Here is a 17,637-nt window from a genome sequence, read left to right on the forward strand (position 1 = left end):
CCGCCGAGCCCGGGCGGGCCGGGTCCCAGCCGCGCGGCGGACAGAAAGGCCGCGGGCGACACGACGCCGGGAGACTGGGCGTGGGCCGCGGGCCGCGGAGGGAGGGCGGCGGGCCGGGCCTGCGCGGGGGCGGCGGCGCCCGGCCCGCTCCCGCCGCCTCCCGCTCCGCGCCCCGGAGCGCCGCGGGGCCCGGCCGAGCCCGGGAACGCCCAGCTCCGCGGCCGCGCCCACCGCGACCTGGGCGCCCAGGGCGAAGCCCCGGGAGGGGAGACGAAGTGCGGGCTCTTCCGGCCACTCGGCCTCTCGGATCGGGGTGGGATTTAGCCCGGCGGGACCCGAGGCAGGCCCGCCAGGTGACCGCGGGCGCGGAGTAGCGGGGCCCGCGCCCCGCCCGCCGCGCCCGCCGCGGCCCCGCTCCCTCCGGCCCGCCGATGGCCGCACTTCCCAGCTCGGCGGAGGGAGGGCGCGCAGCCCTGCGGAGTCCCGCCCGCGAGGCCCGGGAGCGCCGGGCCAAAGCCGCCCACGGCTACCGAGGCCGGAGGCCCTTGCGATCCAACCGCCTTCCCGCCGCGGAGCCGGCGAGCCTCCGTTTCCCCCAGTAAAGCCCAGTGTTTTCTGCCAAGTGCCCTGGACCCGACCCCCAGTGGCAGAGAAGAGCACGGTCCTACCTGCACACAAATCCTACTGCAGTGGAGTCTGGAAGAGCCACCCCCCAACTTTTGTTTTGTAAAAGCTATTTGGAGTTTCAAACTACACACCACGTTTATCCGTGGTTGATGTCATATTAACAAGCATTTTCTCCTTTAAATACTCTGGTAAATTGCTGTTTCAGGAAAACGCAACGTGTTTATCCTAGAAAACTGGCCCTAACTCCTAGTGGGGAAAATCACGACTAAGATGTGTTTGAGGGTTTGTTTACAAAGAGAGCTACAGCTCACTCCGTGTGGAGGTACTTTAAAATTGTTTTTACCTTGAAATGTTGGCTTTTTAATGCTATCACCGTTAGAACCTCTGAAGGTGACTTGTTTCTTGGTTTATCTAGTCATGTCCCACTTGTGCTTTGACAGTTCTCTTAAGAAGGAGCATGACCTGTGACCTCTTGCACTAATCCAGTTTGAGGGCTTGCTCACCTAAGGCTCTTTCTGGAGGCGTAGAAAGACAAAAGCTGACTGACTTCCAACCTGTTAGTTAATTTGCTGGGGGGAGGGTGAGGGGGTGGAAACCTCAGCCCAGGTACCACTGGGGAAATGAGATCTGTCATTGTGTTCCCTGGACCAGCCCCAGGGGCTTCTCCAGGCCTTCTAGGGCTAGCCTGGTGTCCCAGTTCCCAGAACCTCTCCAGCCCTGTTTTCCTTTGCCCCTGTCAGAATTCCTCCTTTCTTAGCATATTTTATATGGTCACTTTTTACCCCTTTGTAACTCCGCCTCCCGCCTCCCTCACCCTTCCAATTCCAAAGTTCCCTCTGCCTTTCTTCACCGCCCTCCCCAGCACCCTCCTCATCTGGGTTCCAGTGCCTCTTTGGGTCCCAGCTTATCTTCAGGTCCCTCTCTAATCCCCTCTCCACACCTCTGTCCTGCTTATCTCCCCTTCGTTAGTTTCTGAACCCTTTTCTCAAGTGGTTTTCCTAGGTGCCAGTCTTTCACATGGTCCTTACCATGCTTTTTAAATGCTTCAAGAGGACAGAAGACTGGTTAACTTATTTTTTAAAGATAGCAGTGGGGAGGGGAAGTTTTGGTGCAGAACTTGGATAACCAGAGCCTGAGAAATAAAGATAAGAGGGTGTACTCCTCCCCCAGAAGACAAAGGAGAAAGTGGATTGAGAAGGGGAAACTAGGCCTCAGTCAGCATTAGATGATACTAACTCCTGCGGGCATACTCAGGTCCCACACACACTTGGCTTGGCTGGACCAGGAGATTATGATCACCAACCACCCTTCCAACCCATCCCCCACCATCCAGTCTGGCACAGCCACGCCCACGGTGCCCCAAGCACTGCCTGCCTTGGTGACTCACTTCCTCTGTATGGGCTGCTGAGGTGTCCCAAGGCAGGGGACAGGCCATCACCAGGCCTTCAGGCTAGAGTCTAGGTTACTAGGGCAGGCTTCTGGGACTGGCAGACACAAGGAGCTCAGTTGTGGAAAGTGAGTTTTTCAGGTCAGGCTGACCTGTACAAGAAGCCTGTTCGGGTAAGGAGCAGAGCCTTACCTGAATCTGTTCAGTAGGACCTGAAGAGAGAGATTCAAGTGCAGAAAGTTTCCTAACAAGAGGTAAAATAACCAGAAGGAATTTTTATTAATATGTATTCTGTACAAATGCTCAATAGTAGGTAGAACTGAAAAGGAAAAAAATTAGAGTAATTAGAATAAAAAAAGAAAAAATGAAATATTAAATTAAAAAAACAAAAAAATATGTATTCTGAAATTATGCAATGCAAACTATTTTTGGAAAAGCAATATGGAATTTGGGAGTTGAAGCAGTATATGTGAGTCAACAGCCAAGGCACTATATATTACTGTTTTTCCCATGTATTCCACTAAGAGGAACCCCAAATCAGCCATGTCCTCATTTAATGATGAAGAAAATACTGAGGGGGATACCTGGATTCTGTTTCTAACTCCATGGCCTTGAGAAGTCACTCAGCCTCATTGAGTCAGTAATGAAAGGCTGGTAGGTAGATTAGGTCATCTCTAAGATTTCATCCAACTCTGCAATTGTAAAATTTAGAGCATGGGGGTGGTGGAGGGTGATTGGTAAATCTGAAAACAAAGTCTGCAGCTGCAGCTGCAGCCAAACAAACAAAGTTAGCCACCTGCAGCTGAATAAAACAAACCCCAGAGATAAAAGGAGTAAGATTCCACTCAGGTTTCAGTGGAGAAATTATAATTGCATCACACACATACACTCCTCACACTCCTTATAGGCAAAGAGGACTTTGCTTCTGCCACGTGACTGGGCTTGTGTTGGCCTTCTCCAAATTCAGAGTCCAGCTTTACAGGTTGGCCAGGAGTCCGTTGGAGAGGTTTGGATTAGGGAAACAGGAAGCTTCACCCTCCCTTTATTTTCCTCTAAGTCTGCTTGTCAGGTAGCCAGAAGAAACTCCGAAGAGTACAAAAGGCTGAGGGCATGCGTACCCTGGCTGCGGAGCTGCTAGACTGTGGTTACCCCACCTAACTGCGGTAACCCAGTCTCCTGCATGTGTGCAGAGGTCTGCCTCAACTGGGTCCCGTGAGTAGATACCTACCTGAGGCTCTTCCCCTGACCCTATCTGCCTAGCAAGTCCAACCAGGAACCTGGAGTCCTCAGTAGGCTGCACTTCCCAACAAGTGGGCTAAAAGAGCCTCTTGATGTCTGGGGGTGGAGCCAGAGACCTCAAGTGGCCACTAGAGGGCTGGAGACTCTGGTGGCTACTGATGCCCTCTTGTGGCCATATTGGGGATTGGCAAGGAAGAAGTTGCAGAAGAGAATCAAGATTGGACTTCTTAGGGAGAAGAGTAATAATAGTAACAGTTACCATTACAAAATAATATAACAATATTTATTGCTATATATTAGTTAACATTTTTTTGAGGCTGAGTCTCCCTCTGTTGCCCCGGCTAGAGTGCTATGGCATCAGCCTAGTTCACAGCAACCTCAAACTCCTGGGCTCAAGCAATTCTCCTGCCTCAGCTTCCCAAGTAGTTGGGACTACAGGCATGGACTACCATGCCCGGCTAATTTTTTTTCTATATATTTTTAGTTGGCCAATTAATTTGTTTCTATTTATAGTGGAGACGGGGTCTCGCTCTTGCTCAGGCTGGTTTCGAACTCCTGACCTTGAGTGATCCTCCCACCTCAGCCTCCCAGAGTGCTAGGATTACAGGCGTGAGCCACCATGCCCGGCCTCATTTTAACATTTGTACTACTACTCTGTGCCCAGCACTCTTCTAAGTGCTTTACAAGTACTATATTAATTTATTTAATTCTCACAACAAAGTTAGCCACCTGCAGCTGAATAAAACAAACCCCAGAGATAAAAGGAGTAAGATTCCACTCAGGTTTCAGTGGAGAAATTATAAATGCATCACACACATACAATCCTCACACTCCTTATAGGCAGAAACAAAGTCCTATAACAAAAATGCTATTAATATCTCTTTTTCGACAATGGGGAAACTGAGCACAAAAAGGTTCAGGTAGTTGCCAAAGATCACACAGAAGACCAGAATCCCACCTATAAGAAGTCTGGCTCTGGCTCCAGAACCTTTACTTTTAGTCATCATGCTGAGACTGGGTCCCATCTTTCACACTGCCAGGTAAAATACGGGACATGCAGATTGTAATTTCAGATAAACAACAATTAATTTGTTAGCATAAGTGTGTTCCTTGAAATATTTTGGTCATGTCAATAAATTATTCATTGTTTACTTGAAATTCTGATTTAACTGTGCTTCCTGTATTTTTATTTACTTAATCTAGCACTGCTAATTTATTTACAAGACACTTTCTCTGCCACATGCCATCACACATATTACCTCATTTAATTGTCCCAGGAAACCTATCCTCAGATGCCCCAGCATGTCCCCCTACCTCACCTTCTCCCAATATTCCCATTTAGAGAGCTAAAGTGACTAGCTAAGGTTACAGAACATAACAAGTGGCAGAGCTGGGCATTGAAGCCACATTCTCCATTTCTAACACTGGTGCATGTTTTCCACTTTAACAGGAAAGAAAAATGAGGAGCAGTGATTACCACCACAGAAATGTCCCTTCATGGTGTCTCCTCAGGCCTAGCATGCAAGTCCCTCCTTCAGGGATGGAGAAAAACCAGTGAGGGCCTTCCAGGATTGGGAAAGTGGCAGAGCAGTGGAGATAGCTCTCTAGCTTCCGTGCCCAACCCCCACCTGAACCCCAGGGAGGCAGGAAAGAGACTGTGCCCAGACCTGAGGGAGCTGAATGTGTGGTTTGAGCAACTACTGAGGAGGGAGGGCTGAGGCTCCCTGGGACTGTTCACCTGCTGCTCTGTGCGCTGGCAGCCTCAGGCCCAGCTGCTGGGGTTGCTTCACCTGCAGCTAAAACAGCCAGAGAGCCCAGGCTGCCAAAAGGCAACAGAAACCTGGGCCCAGGGAGCCTCCCCCTCTCCCAGTTGTCTGTTGAAAGCCCGATGCTTCCCTCTGCCAGTAGCTCACTTTGCATTTTTCTCTTTTGACTCTGCTAATCTGCTCCCACCCCCCAAATACCCGTGCCCTTCCTTCCCTGAAGATATGAACGGTCCCCTCGCCCTCCCCACCCAGGCTGCTGACTCTAATAGGGCAGCAGTCAAAGGAGTTTCTGGGCTGGGACCCTCTCTGGGGTGCAGGCTGGGGTGCCCTGCTGGTATGTGCCCCAACAGGTTTTTCTCTATCAGCCTTGAAGTCAGCCCGGAGCCTGTTTGACCTGCCCCCCAGGGAACTGGAGGCAGAGGCAGAGCCAGGTCAGAAGCTGGACTTAGAGACTAGGCTTCTGTGGTCCACCTGGCCCCTCAGGGAAAGCCATGCACAAAGCCTCCTGTGTCTGGGGTTGAGCTGCTGAGAGGCAGCGAGGAGTTCACTCAGAGCAGGTTGAGGCCCAGTTCCTGGGAGAAGAGATGCTAGGCAGGGAGGTGTTTATGCGGGACCTAGTACAGCCTGGTCTTCTCCCACGTCTGGGAGTGGCCAGAGTCAGAGACAACAGCTGGGTTGGTCTGCAAGAGAGGTCATCTGACCGGCTGCTCAGCCTGGGCTGTACACACCCCCCTGTCTGCCAGGCCACACAGGAGCCAGTGCCCACAGGGGCAAGGTACCAGGCCACAAAGACGACAGCCACCTCAGCTCTAGCACCTCTGGGTAAGCACTGAGCATGGCCCCTCATGCTGGGGAGACCTTGTTCATTGCTTGGGGGAGGGAGGAATGAGTTTTCTTTTTCCAACATGAAAATGCCTCCTTTCTTGTCCAGGCACCCATGTACCTGCAAGAACACTTACTCAGATCAGCTCAGAGACTGCACCTGCTGACCTAAAGATTCTGGCCTGAGACTCCAAGAGTGAAAGGCAGACAAGCAGGTAGGCAGCTTTGTAGGTGGGAATTGGGGCTTGTGTGTAGGCTGGGGCTGCAGGTGGAGGAAGATGCTATTTGGAGTTGTCTCCCACTCCACTACTTACTCCTAGCACCTAACTTCAGCTCCCTACAGTGCCCCAGGAGCCCCCAGCAGGGCCATGGAAGGAAGGGACATGGACCTCGGAAGGGGAGCATCCACCTCAGACCAAGGATTGAGGAGCCTTAGCACCTTGGAGTTGGGGAGGGTTTGGTTGGTGCTTGTTCTGGGAGCATCCCTGATCAATCTTGCTTCCTAAAGGAGGGGGCAAAAGGCGGAGAAGGTGGGAGCTTTCCTCTGACCCCTCCACTTCAGCTCCAGTTCTGGCTCCTAAACCTGCTAAGCAAGTTAATCTTTTTCTCCTCAGCAAGGGAAGGGAATGGGCAAGGGGAGCCCAGACTCCGGGATCTGGGGGTCGTAAAGAGGCCCAGAAGGGCTGGGAAATTCAGCTCAGCGTGGGCTCCTGTGTGCGTCCCCAGGGCAGCCAGTGGCGCCATGTCTGTGAGCAGCGGGAAGACAGCACTATCCCTGATCCAGGAGATCCTCAGCCACCTGGGCCTTGCCAACAAGGTAGGGGCTGTTGGGAGTTTAGAAATTACTTGTAAAACATCAACTCATGGCTGTGAGAGGATAGGAAGATAGGGAAGTGGAGGGCAGGCCCTGAGCTACGCAAGGCCAAGGACTTGGCTGAGGCACTGAGGAGGAACGTGGGCAGACCACAGGCCCTGGCCCTCCTAATCACCCCGTACTCTTACAGACTGCAGCATGGGGGACCCTGGGGACCCTCAGGACTTTCTTGAGCTTCACTGTGGAAAAGGATGTACAGAGGCTGCTGAGGGCCATTACAGGTCAAGGTGAGCCCCTTTCCCTCTGCATTGGGAATCTACCTTTTAGAAGCCGATCCATAGACCAAGAAGGAGGAACTAATGAGGTTAGAGAAATGTTTGTGGAATGCCTTAATTCTTGTATGTCAAGTACCATAGTAGGTGTGTCATCCCCATCCTCACAACACCCCTGTGAGGTAAGGCTTATTATTTCCATTTTACACATGAGGAAACTGGGGCTCAGGGAGGGTAAGAGCCTTGCCCAAGGTCACACAGCTCATAATGGCAGAGCTAGGATTCTAATCTAGGTCAGCTAATCCCCCAAAATAATTTTTTTACCATCACACCAGACCCACTTTGCCTAAATTTGGGTCAGATTTGCATGCTCTTTTGGCATTTTATTTGCATCTTCTTTGAGATCAAATGGAAGTGGGGGTGATACAGCCCCTGCTCCTTTCCTTCCCAGCCCTTTCCTAGGCCTTGTTCTCTCCTCCAAGGAGTAGGGGGATCCCATTTCTACAAACACCCTAGTTATAGCCCAGCCTAATCTTGGTTCAGGCGTGGACCATAATGCCATTGTGGCCGTGCTGACCAATCGGAGCAGAGAGCAGAGGCAGCTCATCTCTCGAGCCTTCCAGGAGCGTACCCAACAGGTGAGATCTGACTTCCCAGGAGCAGGGGACTGGGGTGATATACCCCCTGGAGAATGTGGGGTACAGCAACAGCAGCTGAGGCCAGCCTCTGCTTCCTGGCTAAACAAGGGCCTGGTGCTTCAGACCTGAGAGGAAAACCAGCCAAATCTTCCCAAACCACCCCCATGCTTCCAGGGTCCTTCCCCTCACCCCCATGCCTTTACCATTGGGACTATTTATTGTAGGACCTGCTAAAGTCTCTGCAGGCAGCACTTTCCGGCAACCTGGAGAAGATTGTCGTGGGTCTGCTGCAGCCCATGGCCCGGTTTGATGCCCAAGAATTGAGAAGAGCCTTGAAGGTACCAGGAGAAGAGACTTGCTGGGGGTCTGAGAATTGAGGACGCCACTAAGGGGAGGAGGAGGCTGACTGCCTTGTCTTTGCTTACTCCAGAGGGGTGGACTTGGCAGAGGTCCCCTCAAAATATCCCAAATTGACCCTTAGAAGAAGCGGTCAGTGTCTGCTCCTTGCCCCGCCATCTGCCACCTTAATGACATAGCCCAGTCTCAAAGTGGTCTCTCAATTTCTTATAGGCCTCAGGTTCTGCTGAAGATGTGGCCATGGAAATTCTCGCCACCCGAGCCCCACCTCAGCTACAGGAGTGCATGACTGTATATAAACATGGTAGCAATATGGAGGGAGGGGCTGGGTGTGGTGGTGGCTCACGCCTGTAATCCTAGCACTTTGGGAGGCCAAGACGGGAGGATTGCTTGAGGCTAGGAGTTCGAGACCAGCTGGAATAAGAGTGTGACCCCCATCTCTACAGAAAATAGAAAAATTAGCTGGGTGTTGTGGTGCATGCCTATAGTCCCAGCTACTCAGAAGGGTGAGGCAGGAGGGTGGCTTGAGCCCAGGAGTTTGGGTTTGCAGTGAGCTATGATAATGCCACTGCACTCTAGCCGGGGAGACAGAGAGAGACCCTGTCTCAAAAAAAAAAAAAAAAAAAGGAACATGGAGGGAGTGGGGTCCCAAGAGCTAGAGAGGGATCTTAGGACAATCAACTCCCCTCCTGCACACCCTACACATGAGCCATCTGGGAACCTGGCTGCCCAAGTTCTATTCCCTTGGGGTCTCTCCTCCCTCCTCTGCCAGTGCCTCAGTCTCCCCACAGGAGACAGCAGATGTGATCATTAAAGAAAGAGAAGCAATGATTAACCATCCTAGTCTGGAGCTCCAGGGCAGATTCCAAAGTGACAGTCCCAAAGGTACCCAGGTCGCCTTCCCAGTCCCTTGTTGTCCCTGCTATCACGCCACATACCAAGCAGAATTCAGTCTTGCTGCAGCCTGGGGTAAGGTAGGAACCTGCTCTGTAAGTCAGGAGTGTCACCTCTCGTGTCCCTGGCTGTCTGCCTTGCTTGGCTGCAACGTGTGCACCACCCACTAATTTGTAACTGGTGTTTTCCCTGCTTTTCCTCGCTTTGCCTAATTTTCCTTTGATGTCTACTCTTGACCTATGTTCTTTTTTTTTTTTTTTTTTTTGAGACAGAGTCTCACTTTCTTGCCCAGGCTAGAGTGAGTGCCGTGGTGTCAGCCTAGCTCACAGCAACCTCAAACTCCTGGGCTCAAGCGATCCTCCTGCCTCAGCCTCCCAAGTAGCTGGGACTACAGGCATGCGCCACCATGCCCGGCTAATTTTTTCTCTATATATTAGTTGGCCAATTAATTTCTTTCTATTTATAGTAGAGACGAGGTCTCCCTGTTGCTCGGGCTGGTTTCGAACTCCTGGCCTCGAGCAATCCGCCCGCCTCAGCCTCCCAAAGAGCTAGGATTACAGGCATGAGCCACCGCGCCCAGCCTTGACCTATGTTCTTAATCCCTCTCCTGCCTTTCTCCTTTCTTGCATCTGTTTTTCTCATTTCAATTCTTCTTCTCCCTTCCCTGCTCTTTCCTTTCTTCATATCCTGCCTCTCAAGTCATTTTTCCTCACCTGCAATGAGGGCAGCAGGCCCCGGCCATCTTGCCTCACACTGTGGGTTTCCCTGTGCCCTCTTCACTGCCTGGCCACCACTCTGACAACACATCCTCCTGCTCGGCAGGTTGGTGCTTGCAGATGAAGCCACCCCATACCTCACAGCTTAGAGATGTTTTAGAGTGGCCATGATGGTACTTGTGCCTTACATGCCGGGAACTAGCAGCCATCAAGCTACTCCAAACAGGAGATGGCAGGGTTTGCAGGGCACAGTGGGGCAGACCTTTGATAGGTCCTGGTTCTACCCTGGGAAAAATCAGGAGGATTCAGAGAGCTCCTGACCTTGCTCCAGATTTCCAGGTGGAGGCTGAAGAGGACATCAGGTCTGAGACCAGTGGCATCTTGCAGGACCTGCTGCTCGCCCTAGCCAAGGTGAGGAGGACTGGTCTGCCAGGGAGGGGAGTGGCACTTACCAGATAAGGAGATGAGCAAGAGTGGGGAGCATTGCTGTCCTATAATGGACAACAGAGAGTATCAGGGAGCACCAGGGTTTGGCTTATTGGTCTGGAGATAAAAAGCTGCCCTTCGAAGGGTACTCCTGAGAACAGTTTCTCCTCCTAGGGGGGCCGTGAGAGCTACTCTGGAATCATTGACTATAATCTGGCAGAACAGGATGTCCAGGTGAGCATGGGGGCTTAGGAGTTTGCACAGCCATGCACATAAGACACCTTCCTCCAACACACCGTATAGCCAATGACTATACACCCATTTGTCCTGCAAACCTGTCCCTGCCTTGGGGAGGGAGTCCTCGATGATGTGTTGGGGGTATGAGGTATCAGGTAGTGTCACAGCTGAAGCCTTTTCACTCATCCCACCCCTGACTCCTGAACTCACAGGAAGTGAGCTCATCAACTGACAGATTCTCTGCTCATGGGCGTTTGGGTGGAGAAAGCCTCCCCAGACCCTTTTTTAGGGATAATTTAATTTCTTGGGCACCAGGATTTTTCCAAATCAGTGAATAGAGCTGTGAGGCTAGAATACCTCTCTTAGCCCTGTTTCCTTCTTTTTTTTAACATTATAAATAGGCTGGGTACAGTGGCTCATGCCTGTAATCCTAGCACTTTGGGATGCCAAGGCGGGAGGATCACTTGACCCCAGCAGTTTGAGACCAGCCTGAGCAACATAGTGAGACCCTGTTTGTATAAAAAATAGAAAAATTATCTGGGTGTGTTGTCATGTGCCTGTAGTCCCAGCTGCTCAGGAGGCTGAAGCAGGAGGATCACTTGAGCCCAGGACTTTGAGGCTGCAGTGAGCTATGATGATGCCACAGCACTCTAGCCAGGGCAACAGTGTGAGATCCTGTTACAAAACAAAACAAAACAAAATAAAATAAAATAAAATAAACTAGTTTGTGGCTTAAAATAGCCTTTTTCACCCCTAACCCATCTACACCATTATGATTCTGGGAACATCATAGCCCTGGATCCCTAGGCCCCCACCAGTGACCCTACTCTGTCCCCTCTACCAGGCACTACAACAGGCTGAAGGACCCAGCACAGAGGGGACATGGGTCCTAATCTTCACCCAGCGAAATCCTGAACACCTCATCCGAGGTATGCACAAGACTTCTTGGCCTTCTTGTCCCTGCAGCTTGTTCTAATGATGAGTTTTGATTATGATGGGGAGTAATGATGAATCAATCCCCCTCAATTTATCTTCCTAACTATGTCCCCCCACACACAAGTGTTTGATCAGTACCAGCGGTACACTGGGCAAGAGTTGGAAGAGGCTGTCCGGAACCGTTTCCACGGAGATATCCAGGTGGCCCTGCTCAGCCTAGGTAAGGGACCTGCTCAGGATATGTGTAGCGGGAGTCGCTGTGGGGTGGGGAGTTGTGGCCCTAGTTGTGAGCCTCCATCCTTCCCTCTTTGCTTCCAGCTTCGGTGATCAGGAACACACCGCTGTACTTTGCTGACAAACTTCACCAAGCCCTCCAGGTGAGAGGGGCACTCCTTTTCTCTCCCTTTGGAAAAAAACTGGGGGGAGATACCTCCTGGGCAGGAGAGAGGAAGTTTCAGACTGCTGCTAATGTAACAATCTCACATACACTTTATAAACCTACAGTAGTCTCTTTCTCTGGCCTTATGAACTGCCAAGTGTGGAGGAGTGAGCTGTGATTAGAACTAAGTTAGTTGACCCCCAAGGTCACTGAAACTAAAATTTTGGCCTTGTCGATGTCTAGGTGGCCAAATGTAGGCATGAATTAGCTCTGTAAGACAGTGCCTTGTCCTGTTTCCTTTGTGGCCAGAGTGATGGTGATGGCACTAGCAAGAATAATGACAAGGACCAGCATGTCTTAGGTGCTGACAGTGTGCCAGGGCCTCTCCTCAGCATGTTACACCCATTTCGATTAGTTCTCACAGCCATACTCCATCCTTATTTTATAGGTGAAGAAATTGAAGCACAAAGAAGTTAAGTACCTTGCCAAGGTCACACAGCTAGTAAGCCATACAACCTCTCTACAAAACACTTTTTTTTTTTTTGAGACAGAGTCTCGCTTTATTGCCCAGGCTAGAGTGAGTGCCATGGCGTCAGCCTAGCTCACAGCAACCTCAAACTCCTGGGCTCAAGCAATCCTCCTGCCTCAGCCTCCCGAGTACCTGGGACTACAGGCATATGCCACCATGCCCGGCTAATTTTTTTCTATATATATTAGTTAGCCAATTAATTTCTTTCTATTTATACTAGAGACAGGGTCTCGAGCTTGCTCAGGCTGGTTTTGAACTCCTGACCTCGAGCAATCCGCCTGCCTCGGCCTCCCAGAGAGCTAGGATTACAGGCGTGAGCCACCGCGCTCCACCCAAAACACTTGATATAGGACATAGGACATAGGACACACGGTGGTGTGTGCCTGTAATCCCAGCTACTCTGGAGGCTAAAGCGAGATGGCTTGAGGCCAGGAGTTTGAAACCAGTGAGACCCCTGTCTCAAAAAAAAAAAAGACATAGAACATTTACTATCCCTATCAGTTACGCTATAAGTGCTCTTAGCACCTAGGGCCCCTTTCTCCACACTGGTCAGATTTTCTTTCATATTAACGTTGATTTGATATTCTACCAACAGAATCTTTATTAGTAGAACTACTCCCCACAACCTATAAATAAAAAACTCACTAAATTAGAGAAAATGTAAAATTGAAAGAAGGGAAAAGTAGTTATTATTTTGGCAGTAGAATAGCTTTCCATAGACTGGCTGAGAAGCCATCGTGCCATGTTAATGACTATTAGAAAGACAGTATACATAAGCACTTATTCTATCATCCAGAGATTTCTATCTCCACAGTAGATTATTATACTTAACCAATAAAGCCTGTATTATTATGAGTCAACACTAAGACTCATTTGAAGAGTTGTGGTTATCTGCTTAAATTCCTGCCATAAACCAGGTGTGGTGGCACATGCCTGTAATTCCAGCTATTGAGGATGAGGTGGGAGTATTGCTTGAGCCCAGGAGTTCAACAGCAGCCTGGGCAACATACAGCAAGACCCTGTTTCTTTTTTTCTTTCTTTTTTTTTTTTTTGAGACAGAGTATCGCTTTGTTGCCCAGGCTAGAGTGAGTGCCCTGGCGTCAGCCTAGCTCACAGCAACCTCAAACTCCTGGGCTCAAGCGATCCTACTGCCTCAGCCTCCCAAGTAGCTGGGACTACAGGCATGTACCACCATGCCCGGCTAATTTTTTCTATATATATTAGTTGGTCAATTAATTTCTTTCTATTTATAGTAGAGATGGGGTCTTGCTCTTTTTTTTTATGCTCCAGTTTTATTTATTTATTTATTTATTTTGGCATATTATGGGGGTACAGATTTTAAGGTTTCAATAAATGCCCATTCCCCCCTCCCCCCGCAAGTCTGAGTCTCCAGCATGACCATCCCCCAGATGGTGCACATCTCACTCATTATGTATGTATATACCTGCCCCCCTCCCCCCTCCCACATGCCCAATACCCTATTACTGTAGTACCTATGTGTCCACTTAGGTGCTGCTCAGTTAATCCCAGTTTGCTGATGAGTATATGTGGTACTTGTTTTTCCATGGGTCTTGCTCTTGCTGAGGCTAGTTTCGAACTCCTGATCTCGAGCAATCCACCCGCCTAAGCCTCCCAGAGTGTTAGGATTACAGGTGTGAGCCGCCGTGCCAGGCTGCAAGACCCTGTTTCTAAAAAAAAATTTAAATAAATTCCTGTCAGAAAAACAAACTTGCATATAAACAGTAAGTGATTTTGTAGTGTCTTTGGATTACAGTACTCACACTCTTGTGTGTACATGCTAGATTTGTCTTAGAATTAGTCAGGAAATAATATGGGCCCATTTTTCTGAATTGTTATTAAAAAAGAAGAAAATCGTGATATTTTTGTAGTGTTCTTTTATGAGAGATATGTGAAAACATAGATTGTGAAGAATATTTATTCAGAAAAATGACCTTTAGAAAATCAGCAAAGGCTGATTCAGGACAAATTTGGACCAATCTGTACTATAAAATGAATGTTCATGATGACTATCCTGGGGCAGTCTGAGATGCCAAGTATATCATTATTAAGACTAGAATTAGGCCGGGGCGTGGTGGCTAATGCCTGTAATCCTAGCACTCTGGGAGGCCAAGGTGGGCGGATTGCTCAAGGTCAGGAGTTCGAAACTAGCCTGAGCAAGAGCAAGACCCCGTCTCTACTATAAATAGAAAGAAATTAATTGGCCAACTAAAAATATATATAGAAAAAATTAGCCGGGCATGGTGGCACATGCCTGTAGTCCCAGCTACATGGGAGGCTGGGGCAGCAGGATCGCTTGAGCCCAGGAGTTTGAGGTTGCTGTGAGCTAGGCTGACGCCACGGCACTCACTGTAGCCTGGGCAACAAAGCGATACTCTGTCTAAAAAAAAAAAAAAAAAAGACTAGAATTATACTTAATATAGCTTTGGTGTAAAGGGTACTTGTATGCCAATGAGAATGTTCAGTTAGTGAATGACTTTTGCCCCAATTCTACAACTTTGGAGTAGCAAGAGTTGGAAGAAGAGAAGAATCTGGGAGCAATCAGCAATCTTTTTGACAATACAAAACTAACGATACATGAAAGTTAAAATGAAGGAGACATTGGTCCACTGGCAGTTACATGAGTCTAAATGAAACAGAGCATCCTGGTTTTACATTATCATTTTCTTTTGTTTCTTCATGGGAGTTTATGATTTGTGGGGAAGCCCTAAGTATGTGTTGTAGGCAGTTCTGGGAAGGGTCTTGTAAGTGACTCAAGAAACTCAGGCCGGCCGCGGTGGCTCACGCCTGTAATCCTAGTACTTTCAGTGCCCGAGGTGAGCAGATTGGATCACTCAAGGTTATGAGTTCGAGACCAGCCTGAGCTGGCAAGAGTGAGATTCTATCTCTACTAAAAATAGAAAGAAATTACTTGGCCAACTAAAAATATATAGACAAAATTAGCTGGGAATGGTGGAGCATGCCTGTAGTCCCAGCTACTCGGGAGGCTGAGGCAGAAGGATTGCTTGAGCCCAGGAGTTGGAGGTTGCTGTGAGCTAGGCTGACACCATGGCACTCTAACCTGGGCAACAGAGTGAGACTCTGTCTCAAAAAGAAAAAAAAAAAAAAAACTCTTAAAAAGAGGCTATTAGGAAATGGTTGCCAGATGATTGCAGTCACTAACAAAAAAAAAAAAAAAAGGAAATGGTGACAACACTGGTACATAAAAAATAGGAATTCTGCAATTAAAAGTTTTTATATTAGCCGGGCGCGGTGGCTCACACCTGTAATCCTAGCTCTCTGGGAGGCCAAGCCGGGCGGATTGTTCGAGGTCAGGAGTTCGAAACCAGCCTGAGCAAGAGTGAGACCCTGTCTCTACTATAAATAGAAAGAAATTAATTGGCCAACTAATATATATACAAAAAAAAAATTAGCCGGGCATGGTGGCGAATGCCTATAGTCCCAGCTACTCGGGAGGCTGAGGCAGGAGGATTGCTTGAGCCAGGAGTTTGAGGTTGCTGTGAGCTAGGCTGACGCCACGGCACTCACTCTAGCCTGGGCAACAAAGCGAGACTCTGTCTCAAAAAAAAAAAAAAAAAGTTTTTATATTTAGGACAAATTAAGATGGAAACAAAAAAAAGTTTTTATATAGAAATCTCATAATGTTATTTAGTATAATCAATTATAATTCATCATTTGATGACTTACTGTACCTCTGTTATTTATAAACTGAACCCTCCATTACTTTCTTTAGTCAAAAGGTAGGAAGCCAGGTGCAAGTATGGGAGGAAGACAGTGATGTTGAAGCCCAAGTGTCCAACTAGGAGAAACTGATATGCAGACACAGGGTCGTGAGATGCCCCGGTAGGTCAGGATCAGAACCAGAAGTCACACAGCCTTAATCCCTATCAGAGCCTATCACCTCATTTGGGGGGTAGGTGTATCCTCTTGGACATTCACTAACTTGGAAGTTAAAAGCAGTCTTCCTGGTTTCCATGCTGGCAGTCTTTACAGGCAACAAGTCTTTTCTAGCCTTCCTGGTGTACCTGTCTTTGGAGCTGCCCACCATGGAGTTCTGGAGGAGCAAGGTTCTAAGCTAATGGCAGGACCAGGAAAGACATGTGGAAGGAACAAGAGAAATACTCAAGCTGACCCCACAGGACTGATCTTTCCTGTTGCATCATCTTCCATGAGGAGGGACAAGGATAACTTTTGCCCTGAGATTATGGATACTTCTCTTTTCCCTTGACTTCCACTTCCTACAATAAATAACCCTCCATGCCTCCCAGTCCCTACTCTCACTAACTACCCTCCATCTGTTTCTCCCTCTACTAGGAAACTGAGCCCAATTACCAAGTCCTGATGCGAATCCTCATCTCTCGATGTGAGACTGACCTTCTAAGTATCAGAACTGAGTTCAAGAAGAAATTTGGGAAGTCCCTCTACTCTTCTCTCCAGGTGAAAGTTGGCTAGTTCTTAGCCTGGAGCCCCAGTGCTATGCTCCTAACCTCTGCCCACACTCCCCACACACGGCTAAGCATACTCTCCCCTGTAGAACTCATGAGTCTGGTTAATTTAGTGCAGGATTCCAAGCACCAGGGAGGATCCTTCCTCCCAGACCAGCTATGGACCAGCACGAGAGAGGAAAGAGGGAACAGAGTGCTTGGGCCATAGTAGTGGTGGGTCTTTCTAACACCTGACTCCCTTGTCTGCAGGATGCAGTGAAAGGGGACTGCCAGTCAGCCCTACTGGCCCTGTGCAGGGCTGAAGACATTTGAGACATCCCTGCTCCCACCCCCACAGGACATTAGGATCTGAGAGTCCGGTCTTTGGCTGAGCCTGCAGGAGACCAGCAGAGCCTCCACATAGGATAACCCCTCACTGAGTACCACATGCTTCAGCTTCTTGTTGAGGCTGAAACTCTGTTTCTTTTAGCTCCCTTAATTTCCCTCATCTCAAAATGATGTCTGTACGTGGGTCTTCTACCTCTGTCTTTGGGGTGGGATGATGAGATCTCTTTGGTAGTTTCTGCCTCACTCATTCGTCCTGTACCCTGTTGAGAACATCTCACTGGTATCTGAATTCTTTTGGCAAACTCCACTGTCATTTGTGTACCCTGATTGAAGTTTGGGTGGAGCAGGACATGGACAGGGAAGAGGCCTTGTTGTTGAAAGTGCCTTTGATGTGCACTGGGCTATTCAACAGGAATCCTGTTTTTGCCCTGGTGCTGCAGTAATCAATACACCTCCCCCAGCCTGGTGTCTCTCCTCACCCTCATTCCCCAGGAAATTTCAGGCAAAATAACTGAGAAACAGGTGCCAGAACAAGAACAAGATCAGAAATGGTCAGAGGTACCAAAGGTCAATGACTGGGAAGCAAGCAGAGGGTGAAGCTGCCCTCCCCAGTCTGGGAAGTCTTGGGTTAGAAGGGAGCACAACCCCCAAACTCATCTGGCCAAGCAGGGGTTTGGAAACTCACCTCCCATTAGAGTATTATTTCCCACACAAGACCTAGCATAAACACACAAACCAAAACAAAAAACAACTGTCAGGCTTTGGCTCCCCCTGCTGGCGCAACCTCCTTCCCCCTCTTCTTCTCCCC

At 49.1% G+C, this 17,637-nt stretch overlaps 1 protein-coding gene across 1 annotated transcript; it reads left to right on the forward strand.

The window, feature by feature from the left end:
- Positions 1-5,616: 5,616 nt before the first annotated feature.
- ANXA9 (annexin A9) lies at positions 5,617-17,000 on the forward strand. Its single transcript, XM_076000109.1, has 14 exons — positions 5,617-5,841; positions 5,951-6,056; positions 6,568-6,658; positions 6,846-6,942; positions 7,471-7,565; positions 7,790-7,903; positions 8,136-8,226; positions 9,864-9,943; positions 10,133-10,192; positions 11,040-11,124; positions 11,256-11,351; positions 11,450-11,508; positions 16,372-16,494; positions 16,752-17,000. The coding sequence occupies exons 3-14, from the start codon at positions 6,584-6,586 to the stop codon at positions 16,812-16,814; spliced, it is 1,038 nt and encodes a 345-aa protein (XP_075856224.1). The 5' UTR covers positions 5,617-5,841; positions 5,951-6,056; positions 6,568-6,583; the 3' UTR covers positions 16,815-17,000.
- The last annotated feature ends 637 nt before the right edge of the window (positions 17,001-17,637 follow it).

Source organism: Microcebus murinus, chromosome 2 (genome assembly GCF_040939455.1).
Source record: "Microcebus murinus isolate Inina chromosome 2, M.murinus_Inina_mat1.0, whole genome shotgun sequence".
NCBI classification, from domain to species: domain Eukaryota; kingdom Metazoa; phylum Chordata; class Mammalia; order Primates; family Cheirogaleidae; genus Microcebus; species Microcebus murinus.

Coding starts and splice junctions, on each gene's coding strand:
- ANXA9 (XM_076000109.1), top strand. CDS start 6,584: ATGTCTGTGAGCAGCGGGAAGACAGCACTATCCCTGATCCAGGAGATC. Junction 8,227..9,863: donor CATGACTGTATATAAACATG/GTAGCAATATGG, acceptor ACCTTGCTCCAG/ATTTCCAGGTGGAGGCTGAA. Junction 11,509..16,371: donor AACTTCACCAAGCCCTCCAG/GTGAGAGGGGCA, acceptor TCCCTCTACTAG/GAAACTGAGCCCAATTACCA.